At 43.4% G+C, this 16,549-nt stretch overlaps 1 protein-coding gene across 1 annotated transcript in view; it reads right to left on the reverse strand.

The window, feature by feature from the left end:
• EXOC4 (exocyst complex component 4) overlaps window positions 1–16,549 on the reverse strand; it is an 868,528-nt gene that overhangs the window by 64,812 nt on the left and 787,167 nt on the right. The window contains exons 15-17 of the mRNA XM_063926760.1: window positions 15,243–15,384; window positions 12,707–12,885; window positions 5,163–5,322 (exon numbers count right to left, since the gene is read on the reverse strand). Coding sequence (XP_063782830.1) covers window positions 5,163–5,322; window positions 12,707–12,885; window positions 15,243–15,384 — 481 coding nt within the window. The remainder of the gene's footprint in view (window positions 1–5,162; window positions 5,323–12,706; window positions 12,886–15,242; window positions 15,385–16,549) is intronic.

The raw sequence follows: 16,549 nt of genomic DNA on the forward strand, positions 1-16,549 counted from the left end.
TTGTGGTTTATAATATCACATTTTGAATAAGAGGCTTTGTGTGCGCTAATCTAAAATGATTATGACTAGCTGGCACGAGCATACCACGGACATCGCTGTGCCTCTCTCATTTCAAATCATACACAGTGTTTAGTATAAATGAAACACCTGACAATTGTTAAAATGCTATCTGCATGTTGTAACTGTCCTACTATGTGAAGATGATTATGACAACTGGGCTATAATATGACTTTATAACCATTAGTCAAATCGAACAGCAAATGTTTGGCACAGGGAAAATCTGCTGATTTATAAAGTGTGGAAAATGCCTCTGTTCAGCAATATTAATTCTTAGAAGCCAGAATTACCTGCAACATTAAACCCCATATCGACCCAGTCCTTTCTGATCTGCAGCTTACACAGGAATCTAGTGCCTACAAATGATTTCTTAGGGGAACTGTATCACAGGCTGTTTACAGTTACCTACCAACTCATTGTACTGGCACTCGCACCAGCCCTATGCTAGGTGCAAAAGATCTGGCTGAAGCAGGTGCCCCTCACTCGTACGAACGATTCACATGGAGGTTTCGATACAATTCCATGTAACTCCTATCAAAGCATCTTGAAACTCGCATCCCAAAACTCCTACTTCACGTTAGTATCTGCTCCCACACGATGCACTTCAGACGCATGCGCACACCATGTTTTGAGAATCAGACTCGTGCAGTTGGCTCAAAATCTGGAGATGCAGAATTACCCCTGTGACTGGTGAAACTGACAAACCAAACTAGTCTAATGCTGCATAGCTGAGGTGTAGTAGAACAGACATAACTACAATATTTTTCTGCAGGGTTTAAATTTGCCTGTTTATTATGTCAATTAAAATTGGCCATCACATTTGCTTATAACCATCAATTCATGTAAAAGCTATCGCTGCAGATTCAGCTATATACTCATAATCACTTCCAAGCTTTCGGAGCACTGCTAACCCAGTATCTCCAAGTGTCAGCAAAGCTTTGCTCATTTGCACTGTAAGCATAAAGCGTGATAACCTCTCAATACAAGTACGGTTCTATTCTGCTTTATGATAAATATACAGTACTGTATGTCTACCAATAACTTTACGTGAGCCTACATTGTATACAGCCTTGCTGGATCTTGGATACTTGATTAACAGACCTTCTAATTGCACATGTGTAGGACTATATTGAAAACAACCATTTATATCAAGTTATTTTGTAAGAAGCTATTGCTATTTATAAATGGCAATATCTTTTTTGTAACATCTTTTTGTTGAACAATATAGCAGCAAAATATACACAATAGAAAATAAAATTCTTTTCACAGCACCCCTAGGTCATAAGTTTCTTTTTGAGAAATTTAGAAAGAAATATTAAATTAAGTAAATTGTGTTTATATGTCATCCTTAGGTTCTATTTTATGGTGAGGGACAAGATTTGCTTCCGTTTGTCCACATATTTTATGTCTGACAGCCACCAGCACTGGTTTTGCCTGTTACATTGACCATAAATAATTTAAATTGGTCCTGAACCACCAACCCAGGGCACCCCTGCAAGTATCCTGAGGTACCCCAGGGTGCTACGGCACACAGTGTTAGAACCACTGTTCTAAATAGTAAATATGTGACACAGAAGCAATTATCTAAGCTACTCTTTAAGCAACATGCATAAAATAATGAACAAGGTACACTTCTACTTCCAGATCTGAAAGCCATAAATTAACAGGATCCTGATGCCAAACTTGACTGCACCATCAGAGAGATTTTTTTAATTGTTTCGGCATAGATGAATACATATGCTACACATAGTTTTGTGTTCTAGCTCTGATTGGGCACTGAATAAACTTGCCTCCCTCTTTGTTTGACTTCTGTGTTTCAGTCTCTCTTGACCAGGGGTAACCAACCAGTCAGAGGGAAAGAGACCAAAAATATCTGTAGTCAACTCAAAGCGCCTAAGGTGCGCATGCAAAAAGTGGGGCGTGGCCTAACTGGCATGAGGCCACATCCCATTTTAGTGCGCCCGCCTTCGGTATGACGTTTGTAGAAAAATGACCATGTATCACATCCCCATTTTTGTCACACCGGGGGGTGAGAAACACAAACAATAAAGAGCCACATAAAATACACTGAAACAAGACAGCCTCCCCCTTCACTATGTGCCTCTAAGTCTCCCAACCTTCACTCTGTGCCTCTCAGCCTGCCCCCCATTTATTCTGTATCTCTTAGCCTGCTTCACCTTCACTCTGTGCCTCTCTGCCTGCTCCCACTTCACTCTGTCTCTCAGCCTGCCCCCCCCCCCCCTTCACTCCGTGTCTTTCAGCATTATCTCCCTCTATATCTCCCCTCTCCGGTCACTGGTAGCCGCCCTCACCTGTGTGACAGTGAGCCAGCAAGCAGTGAGGCCTGACAAGCGCCGGTTTTTCACGTCAATGGCAGGAGTCCTAGACAGGGCAGGGAGCGTGGCCGTGATGTAGTGCCAGTGTCGCGCTCGTGCCTCCACTCTCAGCAGTTCTGCAAGGTGGGAGCCGGACGCGGGTCAAAGTGTGCAGACTGTCAGGAGCGGCGAGAGCCGCATCAGTGAAAAGAAAGAGCCACATGCGGTTTAAGAGCCTTGCGTTGGCCACCGCTGCTCTAGACCAAGTCATACATCCAATGACATTTGCTGGAAATGGTAGATTCAGGGATAATTCCATGAACAAAGTTGTACAGCGAGGGGGGTTGAGCCACCATGATGCAATTCAATGTGATCATTGAGCTCTCCGGACCACGGGTGAGAGACGGGCCCACTTTTCATGGAGTACTGGTCAGCCACCTGAAGATCCAGGAGTCTCTCAGAGGCTGGTATGACACCTTCATGCTGAAATGCCTGTGATGCTTTACAATGGTGTGCCTCAGTGAAATAAAACTTCAGTGAAGAACAAGAATAAATGTAATTTAAATTATGACTAAAACGGTCCAGTATGGTTAGTGTTTGTATTCCAAGAGGTTTACTATACAATGACATTAAATTTGTGCCATGACATATGCCAGATTTCAGCAGATACAGTTATATATTTGGATAGGGTCTATTGGACTCCATCTCAGCTGAGTGAATCTGGAGGATCCTAATCTGGCCTATGGGGGTCATTCCGACCTGGTTGCACGCAAGCTATTTTTCGCACTGCTTCGACCAGGTAATCGCCACCTACAGGGGAGGGGGTTAGGGCTGTGCAGGGCTGCAATCGCTTGTGCAAAGAGATGCACAAACAAAAAGTTTGTGCATTCTCTGCACAGCTCAGGACTTACTCACCTGCTGCGACGATCCAGCTTGGAGTTTACGTCAGGAACCCTCCTCTTCAACGGCAGGGCACGCCTGAGTTTTTACGGACACTACTCAAAAAACGGTGAGTTGCCGCCCAGATTCGCCTTCTGCCTGTCAATCTTCTTGCGTTCACCGCTGCTAATGGCTTCTTTGTAAGGTCCGTCGCTCTTTTTTGCGATGGCCGTTGCCGGCGTCCGACGCGCCAGGGATACATATAGAGGCGACCACCCGTGTGTAAAAAGAGGCCATTCTAGGACATATCCACATGCGCAGTTCAGACCCTTATTAACTCCAGGTATTTGTAGTTTTGGCCTTGGCTTGGAGGAATCTCTCACTGCTCCTTAAGTTTATATGTGAATAACCTTTTAATGTTGGCCAGGGTCTTTATTGCCTTGGCTGGATGGCATCTGGTCCCCCTTCTCTCCCCTCCGGCATAGCATGTCTCTCATGAGAGGTTTATGTATCGGAAGATAAAATGTCCCTCAAAGTTTGATAAGGTGTGGTCATTGTGCCAGAGTTCTCGATATGCCCTTTCTGATCCATCTAATGGCCATCCGCTCAGGCCCTAGATTTCTGTTTCACTTGTGTCCCTCTGGCAGCTCACGCCTCATTATCTATACTTATGTTATTACTGCTTCATGCTGTGACATATATTCTTATTCAATTTCACTATATATTTTGAACTATATATTTTGAACAGGTGCTGTTGTTTTATGATACTGATATATGCATATGGTCTTCTACTTGCTATTTCATTCTATTATTTTCTGTTAATTTAATAGTTTTCTTTTTTTATTTCTCTTTTTTTAATGTGTTTGAAACTTTAAAATTAAGAAAAATACTTGATTAAAAAAAGTTGTTAGAAGGTATCTGAATTGTGAAATATAGGTAAAAAAAAATCTACAAATAGACCATAGTAAACAAAATTTAAACATGCTTGTGAAAAACACAGATCTGGACTGAGTGTAAGCCATTAATAAGTAAAATTTCCATTTTAGATACAGTAATTGCACTATTTCTGCTGTTTACTCTGTGTAATTGGGCAGACTAATACCCCTTTTTCCACTGCTGCTAAAACCCGGGTTATTGCTGTGTCAACCTGGGTCGCAGCTCAGTGGAAACCACTCCCCAAAAAAACAAAACCAAACATGGGTCGGGTGACCTGGCAATCCTTACCACGTAACTAGCAGGGAACGACCCTGTAACGCTGCAGTAGAAACAGGGATAATCTGGATTATGACCTGGGTCACCACAATAGCCGCTGATTGGAGCTTTCTGGGGTGCTCTGATATAATCTGCCAGAGTCCCACAGAGAACATGCAGCAGCATGGCTACCTAGTCAGAGGAGTAGAGCAGAGAGCTTCTCAACATCAGGGGAAAGGAGGAGAGCCGACACTAAATGACTGAAACAGTAAAAGATGCCACTGTCCATCCCAATATCTCTGCAGTCCCCGTCCCTCCCTTTTCTTCCCTTTTGTGACCTCATCTTTGTGAGCCTGAAAAAGGTATTTTTAATGACATCCATAAGTTTTGCAGGGCTGCCCTGGGTTCAAGGGAAACAGTGCAAACCTGGAAAAAAATCTGGGTCGAAAGTCAAGTGGAAACAGGGTCTAAAAAGCCAGATCAGGCCTGGGATATTGGTGGAAAAGAGGTATTATTTAGTAACATTTTTACAGAAGGTAGCTAAAGCCCTGCAACAGGAATGATATTTTACAGGATGCATTACATGGTTGGACTGATTTGTATTCGTAGAGTTAAAAGAGTTTAAGTCGTTTTGGGGCTTTTTCTTGAAATTTTAAATATGATCTGTTGTGACTACAGAATATTTAAATTATAAAAAGTAAAAAGTTTTTTTTACATCACCTTGCAAAATCCAAATCAGCTTCACGGGACATAGTGATGTTTGTCAAGTTCTGCTGCAGGACAAAAATATTTCTACACATCTTTTTGATCCCAGATTCACTGATGCGCTTGAAGTACTGGGCACTATTAATGAGGATGCAGGAAATCAGATGGCCTAGACCTGAAGAATAAAGGAGACATACATGAATACATTTGTGTTTAGTATTCAAATGAACCACAATAAATTGTAAAAAAAAAGGAAAAAAGGAAAAAGCATGACTGCTCATTTTCTAGATCAAAGAAAGGGGCGCGGTATGCAAGGTCGACCACACTTAGGTCGACAGTAAGTAGGTTGACATGGTTTCTAGGTAGACAGGGACTGTAGGTCGACATGTACTAGGTCAACATGTCAGAAGATCGACATGAGTTTTTGCACTTTTTTCGGTGTCGTTTTCTCCGTACAGTGACCGGGATCACCAATTAGTCCACCGTGTCCCCTCACATGGCTTCGGGCAAGGTGCCTCACTCCGCTGCCCTCAGCATAGGTTACCGTTCCCAATTGTAGTCCACGTGGATCGTAAAGTATAAAAAAGTAGAAAAAACTAAATTTCTTTTTTAAAACTCATGTCGACCTTTTGTCATGTCGACCTAGAAACCATGTTGACATACTTACTGTCAACCAATAGTGGTCAACCTAGAGACAGGATACCCAAAGAAAGCACCTCTAACATTGAGATTTCCCACAAGAGGAGGGAAATACCTGTAATCTGGATCCTGACACTCATAACGTACTTCTATTTACTTAGGGTTAGCAACATTTTATTTTCAGATTCCTGGACAGGGAGCTTGACCAAGGGATGTGACCAAAACCGCTGTACGGATACCACCACTTTATTTGTCCGCATTCTGGACATTTTTTTTTTTTTACCATTCTAATAAAGTCCGAATTTACCAGAGCATTTCCCTATATATTCCAGAGCCCCTTCATGCACCTCCTTGTAACTTTAATCTAGCTAGGAGCAGCTCAGGGCAGACAATGGATGTATTACATACTGTACCTGCCAACGTTTTTCTTTCCCCTCCAGTAGAAACCCAGAGAGGAGAGACAGCTGTCGAATAATGGGGTGGGACCGGGGCTGCGTGTCATTATGGGCAAACATCCACTTATAATTGGCACCGTTTCCTTCCTATACACCCATGACTCTTGGCATTATACGGCTGTCCCATCCTGTCTATTTCATTTGGAAGTGGGTAAGATGAGGAGGGTCACTCACTCTTACAGGGGTCTGTGGGACCGTCCTTGAATTTGGGAGTCTCCCCTTAAACTCAGGATTCTACTGGATATTCCGGGGAGTATGTAAGTATAATATTGTGGCACTGGTCAGGAGTAATGCAGGGATGTAATGGATAGTATAGTGGCACTGGTCAGCCAGGCACGGGCTGAGATGCAGGTACTGAGGTCAGCAAGGAGTGTGTGAGTGAGTGGGGTAAGAGTGGTGTTGGTCGACATGATGTTATCTCCTCCTCTTTCCCTCTGTTCTTCTGCAAAAAGGAGAGATATGGTAGACTTACCACATGGAAACATCGGGGTGTAGAGTGGATCTTGATCCAGAGGCACCAACAGGCTTAAGCTTTAGGCTGTCCTAAAATGCATTGGGGTCTACTCTATAACCCTGCCTCCAGGCACTGTGAGCTCGGTTTCGCTAACCAGTCCAATGCAGGAGCAGGTAAGAGAGAAGGTAGATGTTGGTCACAAAGAACCACATTCTCACGACAGGAGAAGGGACCAGCGGCTAATTCCATACAAACCCATAGACGCTAGGTGTGTCAGGGTGGGCACCCTGTGGAACCCAATGTACCTCGCAGAAAGAGAGTTAACAATAGTAAGTCTACCATAACTCTCCTTTTCTGCAGCAGGTTACATTGGTTTCCACAGGAAAACATCGGGATGTCCTAAAGCAGTTCCTCAAGGGAGGGATGCGCCTTAGTAGGTATGAGAACCCGGCGTCCAAAGGAAGTATCCTGGGAGGCGGCAGTATCAAAGTCATAGAACCTAATAAATGTGTACACAGAGAACCACGTAGCCGCCGTGCACAATTGTTCTTCAGATGCGCCACGGCGGGCTGCCCAAGAAGGTCCAACAGACCGAGTAGAATTGGCATTAACAGCAGCAGGAGCTGGGAGACCAGCCTGCGCATAAGCTTGTGCAATCACCATTCTAATCCATCTGGCCAAGGTTTGCTTATTCGCAGGCCAGCCACGTTTGTGAAAACCAAAACAAAATGGGATTCTGACCTCCTGATAGAGGCAGTCCTCTCCACATATATACAAAGAGTCCGTACCACAACCAAAGACTGCTCTTTGGAGGACAAATCAGTAGAGATAAAGGCCGGAACCACAATCTCTTGGTTAAGGTGAAAAGATGACACCACCTTAGACAAATAACCTGGGCGAGTTCTAAGAACTGCCCGGTCACGATGAAATATTAGAAAGGTTGGACGACAGGACAATGCGCCTAAGACCGACACCCTTCTTGCAGAGGCAATAGCCAGTAAAAACAAGACCTTGGCCGTGAGCCATTTAAGGTTCACAGTCTCAAGAGGATCAAATGGAGACTCTTGCAGGGCATTCAGGACAACAGACAAATCCCATGGAGCCACAGGAGAAACATAGGGAGGCTGAATCCGTAAAACACCCTGAGTGAATGTATGAACATTAGGTATAGATACAATTTTTCTCTGAAACCACACCAAGGCAGATATGTGAACCTTGAGGGAGGCCAGACGAAGGCCTAAGTCCAGGCCTCTTTGTAGAAAAGCCAGAATCCTGGAAATTATGAATCTGTATGCATCATAATTCTTATCAGCACACCAGGTGAAGTAAGAATTCCAGACCCTTGTAATAAATCCTCAAAGGATGACTCCTGAATGTAATAGGCGGTGGTGGTAATGTGAAACAGGTATTATCTGGCATTGTTAGATATATCCTCGGGCAGCTCGTCCTCTAATGTCTGAACCCATGCTTCAATTCCTTTTGCAGCCCAAGAGGCCGCAATAGTGGGTCTATGTACAGCACCTGTAATGGGAGGGATGCCTGAAGTAAATAGACTTCAGGCATCCCTCCACATGCTTATCTGTCGGTTCCTTCAGTGAAGTGACAGTCTTGACAGGCAGAGTGGACGACACCACTAGGCGGGTGACATGAGAATCCACCAGCAGTGAATTTTCCCACCTGTTACATAAATCTGCAGGGAGAGGATAGCGAGCCAAGGACCGTTTAGACAGAGGGAATTTCTTCCCTGGATTAGACCACGGCTCCTGCCTGATGTCCACACTATCCATTTTCTTAGCCACAGTAGTGGAATCCTCATAATCAGTGATTTGTAGGATTTACTTAATAGCAACTACGAGAGCAGGGACATCAATTTGCAATGGAGAATCCTCGTCAGAAACACCTGATACAGCGTCTGACAGGACAGTATGCTCCCCCTCCTCTTCAGATGAAACATCTGAGAGATTCATGGATTGTGAGGAGGAAGCAGCATGCTTAGATGACCCAGAGACACTAGAGTGACCTGGAGTAGATTTTTGTCTGACCAAGGAATGATTTAATGGCTGCAACTGGTTAGACAAATTTTCCGACCCAAGGCGGATTAACCATAGGGACAATTTGTGGCTGTAATGGCATAGGTGGTCCCATAGGAAGCGTAAGGCATTCCACCAGAGTACCCAGTAGGTTTGTGAATGCAGCCCAGGGTGGCTCCTGATTGGTTACAGGAGCTGCAGACTGACTGGGAGATGTATGATACATAGTACACAGACCATCATACACAGCTTCCCCCTCTGGTAAATCTTTGGTGCATGCTCTGCATGATGCAGGAGCATCCACAGATTTACGGCCCTTCTTGATAGACATTGTATACAAATGCAACAACAGAGCGAATTAGTACGATAAAGCCAGACAGAGTACAATACCTGCAAATAAATCCATTAGTATGTGACTGTAGACACAGTACACAACACCAGTGAATAAATCCGGCATTATGTGACCGAGTACACAGTAGAATACATGTAATAGGTAAATACTGTGACACACTATATATATGACCCTGACGCACCTAGTCTCTTAGGGTACAGAATATAGTGATAGATATATCTGGGAAACACTGAAAGGGAAACCACACAGCAGATACAGGCACACACAGTCAAAGGCAATACAGATAATTATTATAATAATAACACAGCACGGTCCTAGTCCGGAGGTATATATCAGAATACTCGTACAATATGTCCTGTAATAGGTACACTTTTTCTGCGCTCTTCGCGTAATTTTTGAAATCCAAGATGGTCAATCACGGATCGAGCCAGCGCGAGGCGGCGGTTGTCGGCCTGTTGGCGAGGAGGTAGCGTGCAAGAGCTCAAGAAGACGGAAGACGCCTGGAAGCCATGGGAGGCGGTGGCCATGCAAAAGAGCTGCCCAAAGGCCGCCACCCCCCAGGTGAAGACTGAAGACACCGGGAAGCCCTGGGGAGCTGGCGGCCATGCAAAAGAGCTGCCCAAAGGCCGCCGCCATCCCTGGTGAAGAAAGAAGACGCTGGGAAGCCCTGGGGAGGTGGCGGCCCCCCAGGTGAAGACAGAAGACGCTGGGAAACCCTGGGGAGGCTTCCCCTAGGTGAAGACCCTGTACAATAAACTTTTTTTTTAAAATGTGTTGTGTATTTAAATATTTTCTTTACAGGAGGACTACAGGTGCCAGCAGGCATTTATGTCCAGGCATGCTGGCACTTGTGGTTCTCTAAGTGTCGGTATGCTGGGGCAGGCTTGCTGGGACCTGTAGGCTGCCTCTAAAGAACAATATTAGCATGGTATGAACCCCGCACCTGCCGCCACCAGGGGTGCGGGGCATAGCACTGGGTTAAGCTGCAGGGAGGGGAGGGTTAGTGTTGGGCTGCGGGAAGGAAAGTTAGGGTTAGGTTTCAAAAAGGCAGGGTTAGGGCTAGGCAGACGTGGATTCAGTCCTCATGGGGCCCTATGCAAGACATAGTTTTGGGAGTCCTCAAACAATCCTCCAGTCAGTCAGTGTATGCCAAATCTACATCAGTTAGTGTATGCCAAATCCACCCTCCCCCCCCAACATCAGTGTATGCCAAATCCCCACTCCCCTCAGTCAGTTAGTGTATGCCAAATCCCCTCACCATCATCAGTGTATGCCAAATCCCCCACCCCCAACATCAGTCAGTGTTTGCTAAATCTCCCCCTCAGTCGGTCAGTGTATGCCAAATCAACCCCAACCCACCCCCCAGTCAGTCAGTCAGTGAATGCCACAGTCTCCTCTTCAAACACCCCCTCCCATTCCCAGTCAGTGTAGCAGGCAGGGTCAGAGAGAGGACCTCTCAGTAGCAGATTCAGCTTATATATATTGGCAGTACGGATGGGGTAATGGTTAGCATTACTGCCTCACAGCAATGAGGTCATGGGTTCACTTCCCACCATGGCCCTAACTGTGTGGAGTTTGTATATTCTCCCATGTACTTGCGTGGGTTTCCTCCGGGTACTCCAGTTTCCTCCCACAATCCAAAAATATACAGGTAGGTTAATTGGCTCCCAACGAAATTAACCCTAATGTCCAGGGGCGGATCCAGAAGAAAATGAAAGAGGGGGCACCATGATAGGGGAACGGTAATAGTTATATTTACATGCACCTAAGGCACGCGTGCTCCCAGATAAGAGGAGTGGTATCACAGGGGGCATGGCCTCACAGAATACGCCATCAGGTAATGATTGGCTGTAGGAGCGCATCCTGGTTTATTGCCAATGTTTCACCCTGATGAAAAGGCTGATTGGGCCTTGAAATGTTGGTCAGCTGTTCCATTAGTTATGGGAGCCTGGAAGGCACCCCAGCACAATATAATTATTAAAGTTTTTAGTTGGTGGTGGCAGGTGCAGCATACCTGGTTTTGGGCACTGCAGTGAGACTAAGACTGCAGGACACGAACTGCCCATCTTTGATTAGCAGAAGCAGCCAGCTGGATCTCCAACGAGCAGCATAAGACATCTGCAGGACAGCCCTGTCACAATCACACGGGCGGCCTTCTCATTCTCAAAGCTGAGCTGAGTTTGACTGCACCCATCATGGTGGTAAAGGAAGTGGAGGAGGAAGTGCTGGGAAACTGTGCGGTGCAGTGAGGGCTAATGAAGCCTTCTGCGCCGTCATAAGTAACAGTCTTACTCGATGCTGGCATTTGAACCCCGCGCCTGGGCTGGACTCTGGCTGGCTGGCAGTGGGAGATGTAGGCTGCAGCTCCAGCATCCCCATTGGTTACCACACGGACTTGCTGTTAGAGCAGCGGCGGGTCCTAGGGCCTGCCGGCTCTTTTATCAAATCTGACTGACGGAAATAGCAGTATTGATGGAGTGCTCCAATGCGTTTCGGCCCTTGGGGGCCTTCCTCTGGGAGAGAACCGGTCTCCGGCGTGTGACTGAACAAAGTCACAGTGCCGGTGACGGGAGCCAGGGGAAAAAGCCAGTCCGGAGTCCCTCTTCTTTGATTTTATCCTCCAAAACTGTCTAAAGCTTCCAATAAGGCATACAATCCTATAAGTGCATTAGTTCATATACAGACCAGCGGGACGCCGCAGTCTGGATTTTAAACAAACGGACTTTTTTTCTTCTTCTTTTTTTCAAAATTGTTTTTTTCCTTTAGTTATATTTTTTTCTTCCACCTTTTTCCAAACAACATCCCCAAGAGGTACTGTGCCCCTGGACATTCAGTTTAATACTTAATTAAACCCAGCACAGCACAGCATGCTCAATATGCTCAGTTTGGACTATTTATTATAACAGAGTTTCAGAACCTCGTTACTAACAACTTATATTGCAATATAATAAACGTCAATTGTGCAACGTATTCAAACAGTGCATTATTTGTTTATACATATATATAAATTGATAACTAGAAATCGGGGTTGAGCGCAGTGTAAACACACATTTGGACATTATTGTTACAACAAGAAGGGACCGACTTGTTAAACATTAGCAGCACTCCCCGTAACAGTGTACATCTGTGCGCAGTCCGCCCACCTTTTGCTTGTATTGTTTTGCGGCAATTAAATTGCGGCCTGTTTTTTTCACCCAGAAAAAAAACCTATTCTGGTTTATGAAACATTTGTTAGGAAGAAAAAAAAAAACCAACAACACACCTATATACCTAGCATTAGGCACATACCCTTCAACTGTACCTTTTTGGCAGGTACAGTACCGTTTTTTTATGGTCTGTATCGATTTTTGGCTCTCCAAACTTCCATTGAAAGTATAGGAAAAGGGGCATTGACACGCCCCCTTTACTTGTGGCCATGCCCCCTTTTCGAATTTGTACCGATTTTTATGTGTCAAATGTTGGAGGGTATGTAGGCATGATGTATTTTTTAAATTGATGGGCATACTTTTAATTTATTATTCCATGTCTTGTTCTCCTTTAATGGAAATAAGAAGCCAATATAGTACTCTGCAGAATACCCTGCACTTAGGGGAGAACAGCTCTCTACAGATGAAATAGAATATTCTTACCTTCAAAGATGTACTGGAATTTATGCTGCTGGAGACTGGCTCCCATAGCCTCCTCTATGCCACTTATGTCCTTATTGAGACGCACCACAAGTGGGTCATAGTCCATGCTCTCCACATTAGCCACAATGGCGTAGTTTCCTTGCTTGGCCAAAGGGATGAGATAATGGAAGCAGTGAACTCTGTGAAAGAACATAAATTACATTTCTACACACGAGAAATAGAAGTGAATTACAATATTCAAGTTTTTCCTTTTTTTAGAAGCCATCTTTCAAATGTCATTTTCAAAACACACATTTTGCAATGAAAAGAATTATGATTAAATGTTAAAAACCCATTGCAAGCAGCAAAATAAAATGTTATCTTTCAGCAAAGTAGAGTATGACGGTCAGATAATGTTTTGCAGCTTACTGGAAAATTTCATTTCTAGATGCTTTTAAGAACACAGACCCGTGGGTCACATTTTCCATAACCTCAGCCATGTCACTGCGACAGATTTTAATTTACCTGCATGGAGTTTCTCAAAGATCACCTGAAAAATAGAGCCTTTGATTGATGCTTTCACAGTACACTCCGCTCAGTCTGTTAATTCTTAGCAGGGAGAAAGAGAGCTCTCTTATGAAAGCCTGACCCCCTGGGTCGCACTAGAAATGTCAAATGCCTCTCAGCCTGGCACGTTACACGTAGGCTTCACAGACACTTTCCTTGATGAACTTTTCAGAGACCTCCCTATTATACAGAACTTGTAATAAAAATGTTTGGGGCAACACTGCAGCAAACAGTAGCTTAACGTGCTCTGACTGCAACCTTTACACCCCCCCACCAAGAAAATAAATATATATATATATGTATATATATATATATATATATATATATATATAAATAAAATGCACCAGTAACACGAAACTATTGAAAAAAGTAATAAACTTTAATGGAAGGTATATTATTCATTTTTTCTTTAAATCAAATCAAATCAATAATTCTTAATTACTGGTTCAGGCACTTTTTTTTATTACTGCACAGCCTGGTTTTATTATTGGAGATGGGTCTTTGTCCCTGCCCAAGTAGCAGAATCATCACCAGAACTGAAAGAAATCTCACTGGACTTGGGTCAATAGCAAATTGGGTAAAGTATATTACAAATGCTAGTATCAAAACTGGCATTGTTCATATGAAAACTGGCATTGTTTGTATGTCTACCTGACTTCAACCAATAACAGGTGGATCTGCCCAGTATGCCTAATCAACAAACTCATCATATAGTTGCTGCCTATCCTTAATTTCCAGGTATAGTTTTAGGATTTAAAGATTTGTCCCTGGAAATATCCTTATTTTTCAACAGTATAGTAACCAACTGCACAATAAAATTCCTATTTGTATGCAATTCTTACCATCTTCAGAACTTTTATACTTTGGGTTTTAAAAACTAACAATTCTAAGCATTAATAAGCAAATCGTATACTATTATACAGCTATAAAACACCTAGAAAAGCACCTGTGTTGCAACATTTTTTGTCTTCCCCATCTGGTCAGTCCTAGTCTATCACTCTGAATTCTAAACATTGCATTTGCAATCACCACATTAATGTTAAACATAAGACATGCTCCTTGGTATAAAGCTCACCTGCACACAAACTTTTCAAGGAAAGAACTCTTCCAAACACATCAGCTATAAAACACCTAGGTAAGCACATGACACAACTTGGATTAAAGGAGTTAGCACTGGGATGTGATCACTCGTTTAATCCAACTTGTGTCAGGTGCTTTTCTAGGTGTTTTATAGCTGATGTGCGTACCTTTAAAAGTTTGTGTGCAGGTGTGCGTCATACCAGGGTGCACGTCTTATGTTTAACATTAATGTGGTGATCGCAAATGCAGTGTTTAGAACTGAGTGATACAGTAGGACTGAGCAGATGTGGAAGGTTTTAGCGCAGTTGGTCACCTTAACAAATTATGCAAAAAGAGAATACAGCCTGGAGTGTGGAGTAGGGTCTGCGCAGATGCAAGACCCATCTGTGCATATGCAGAATGAGTATTGCGATATTGCTCACAACCCGTCAGCCGCAACATGACTGAAATGCTGCGGCATTTGGGGAGTGGAGAGTGGGGGCAGCACCGTTCTACAAAACCATTTTATAGGTGTGATGGGTCCAGGGTCTGCATCACTGGACAAAGACTTACTGGACCCGGGTGCCTGGATCCGACTGCCAGCCTGAATAAGCTTCAGCTTATGCAGGCTGACCGGTAAACTAAAACATTGCGAATTGCAACTGATAGTGATCTTAGGCTATGTCCTCAATCGCAGCACTCTGATCTCCAAATCTATCTCCTACAGATGCCTCCTGCTGCATTTGCATTTTAATTACACCAAATTGCACAGTTTCTTCCTTGCGGTTGTGCAATTCCTTACAGTCATGAATTAGGCCTTTATCTCTCTGCAGTTTCACATTCTATTAAAATGATATCTCCTCTTGTCTCTCGCTGTTATTCTGCAAATGTGGAAAAGTAGTATTACCTAACAAAAGGAAATTAAACCAACCTGACTTCCAAGTGCAATACCAGAAGGCAACGGTCAGACATGTCTTGGAAGGACTTAGCCAGCTCATTAAGAGTCTGTAAGATCATTTCAGAAACAGCAGGGATGTCCACACTACTGGCATTGTTGGAACCAGGAGACAATGCTAAAAAGCAAATGGAAAGAAATCACATTACTTGTTGTATAAATGAAGTACATATACTGTATCTATACACCTAATGTTATATATCCTCCTCTATCACCTTCCCCTTCTATCTCATTACAAATGGTTTCTCTGTTAAATCAACGTAGATCTCCCCAATGCTGCCTACACCTCAAAAAGTCCAAATATCCATTCTCTCCCGCAATCTTTTCTTCTTAACCTTCCAAATATTGTTACTGTGCACCACTTTCCTTTCTCAAGCTATATTCATTCTTTCACTTCTTTACTAGATCATACCCTACTTTTGTCTATAATACTCACATGGGCCCAGACTCACTGTCCCAATGACCAACCTCACCCACAGTCATTAATCATGTTTCAGCTGTGTCATTTACTCGCTAGAGTGTAAGATGTTACGAATAAGGACCTCTGTATCTATGGTTTTCACATAGATAGAGTTTGTTTGTGTATTTGTGTATTTTCACCGGTAACTGCTCATGTTGAGATTACTGGGTATGTAAAGCATACATGGCAGGATGTACCAGTGAACTAGCACTATAAAAGTGTTATGAACACCCCGATTTGACACACTCACACTCTCTTTGCAAAGATATCCTGTTTATATGTTGAGAACTATGCATGTGCATGAAAAACTATTACTTCATTCATACATTCCTTGGGCATACTATATATAGAGATGATGCTTGGACATGAAAAATGGAAAAATGTTTATAACTGTTTAAATGGACAACGTAAAACTAATAGCAACTATTTACACTTGCAAGTACCAAATCTACTGTATATTTGGTTGAACCAAGGACATAGGAACACAAACTGGAGCTCCACGTCATAAGCGCAACAGCAAAAGTTAAACTGAGAACTAAGAGCAAACTATTGTCAAAGGCACGAAAGAAGCAAATGTTTGTTTTTAATTATAGCTGTGTTTGAGGCAAACTTTACTCAGAACCATTTTCAGATTTCTAGTTCTATGTAATTCATAATTCATTTATCATGTTTTAATAATAATTAGGTTTGTTAGAAAAGATGAATAGCGAATACAGACGGGAGCCACGGGCAGTCCGTATGTCAGCTCTCGGAATTATAGGAAAAGTTCAAACTATTTGATTTGGGCTTCTTTTCTATATACAGCTCTGTCAGTTCCTTGAAG

Source organism: Pseudophryne corroboree, chromosome 6 (genome assembly GCF_028390025.1).
Source record: "Pseudophryne corroboree isolate aPseCor3 chromosome 6, aPseCor3.hap2, whole genome shotgun sequence".
Lineage (NCBI taxonomy): Eukaryota > Metazoa > Chordata > Amphibia > Anura > Myobatrachidae > Pseudophryne > Pseudophryne corroboree.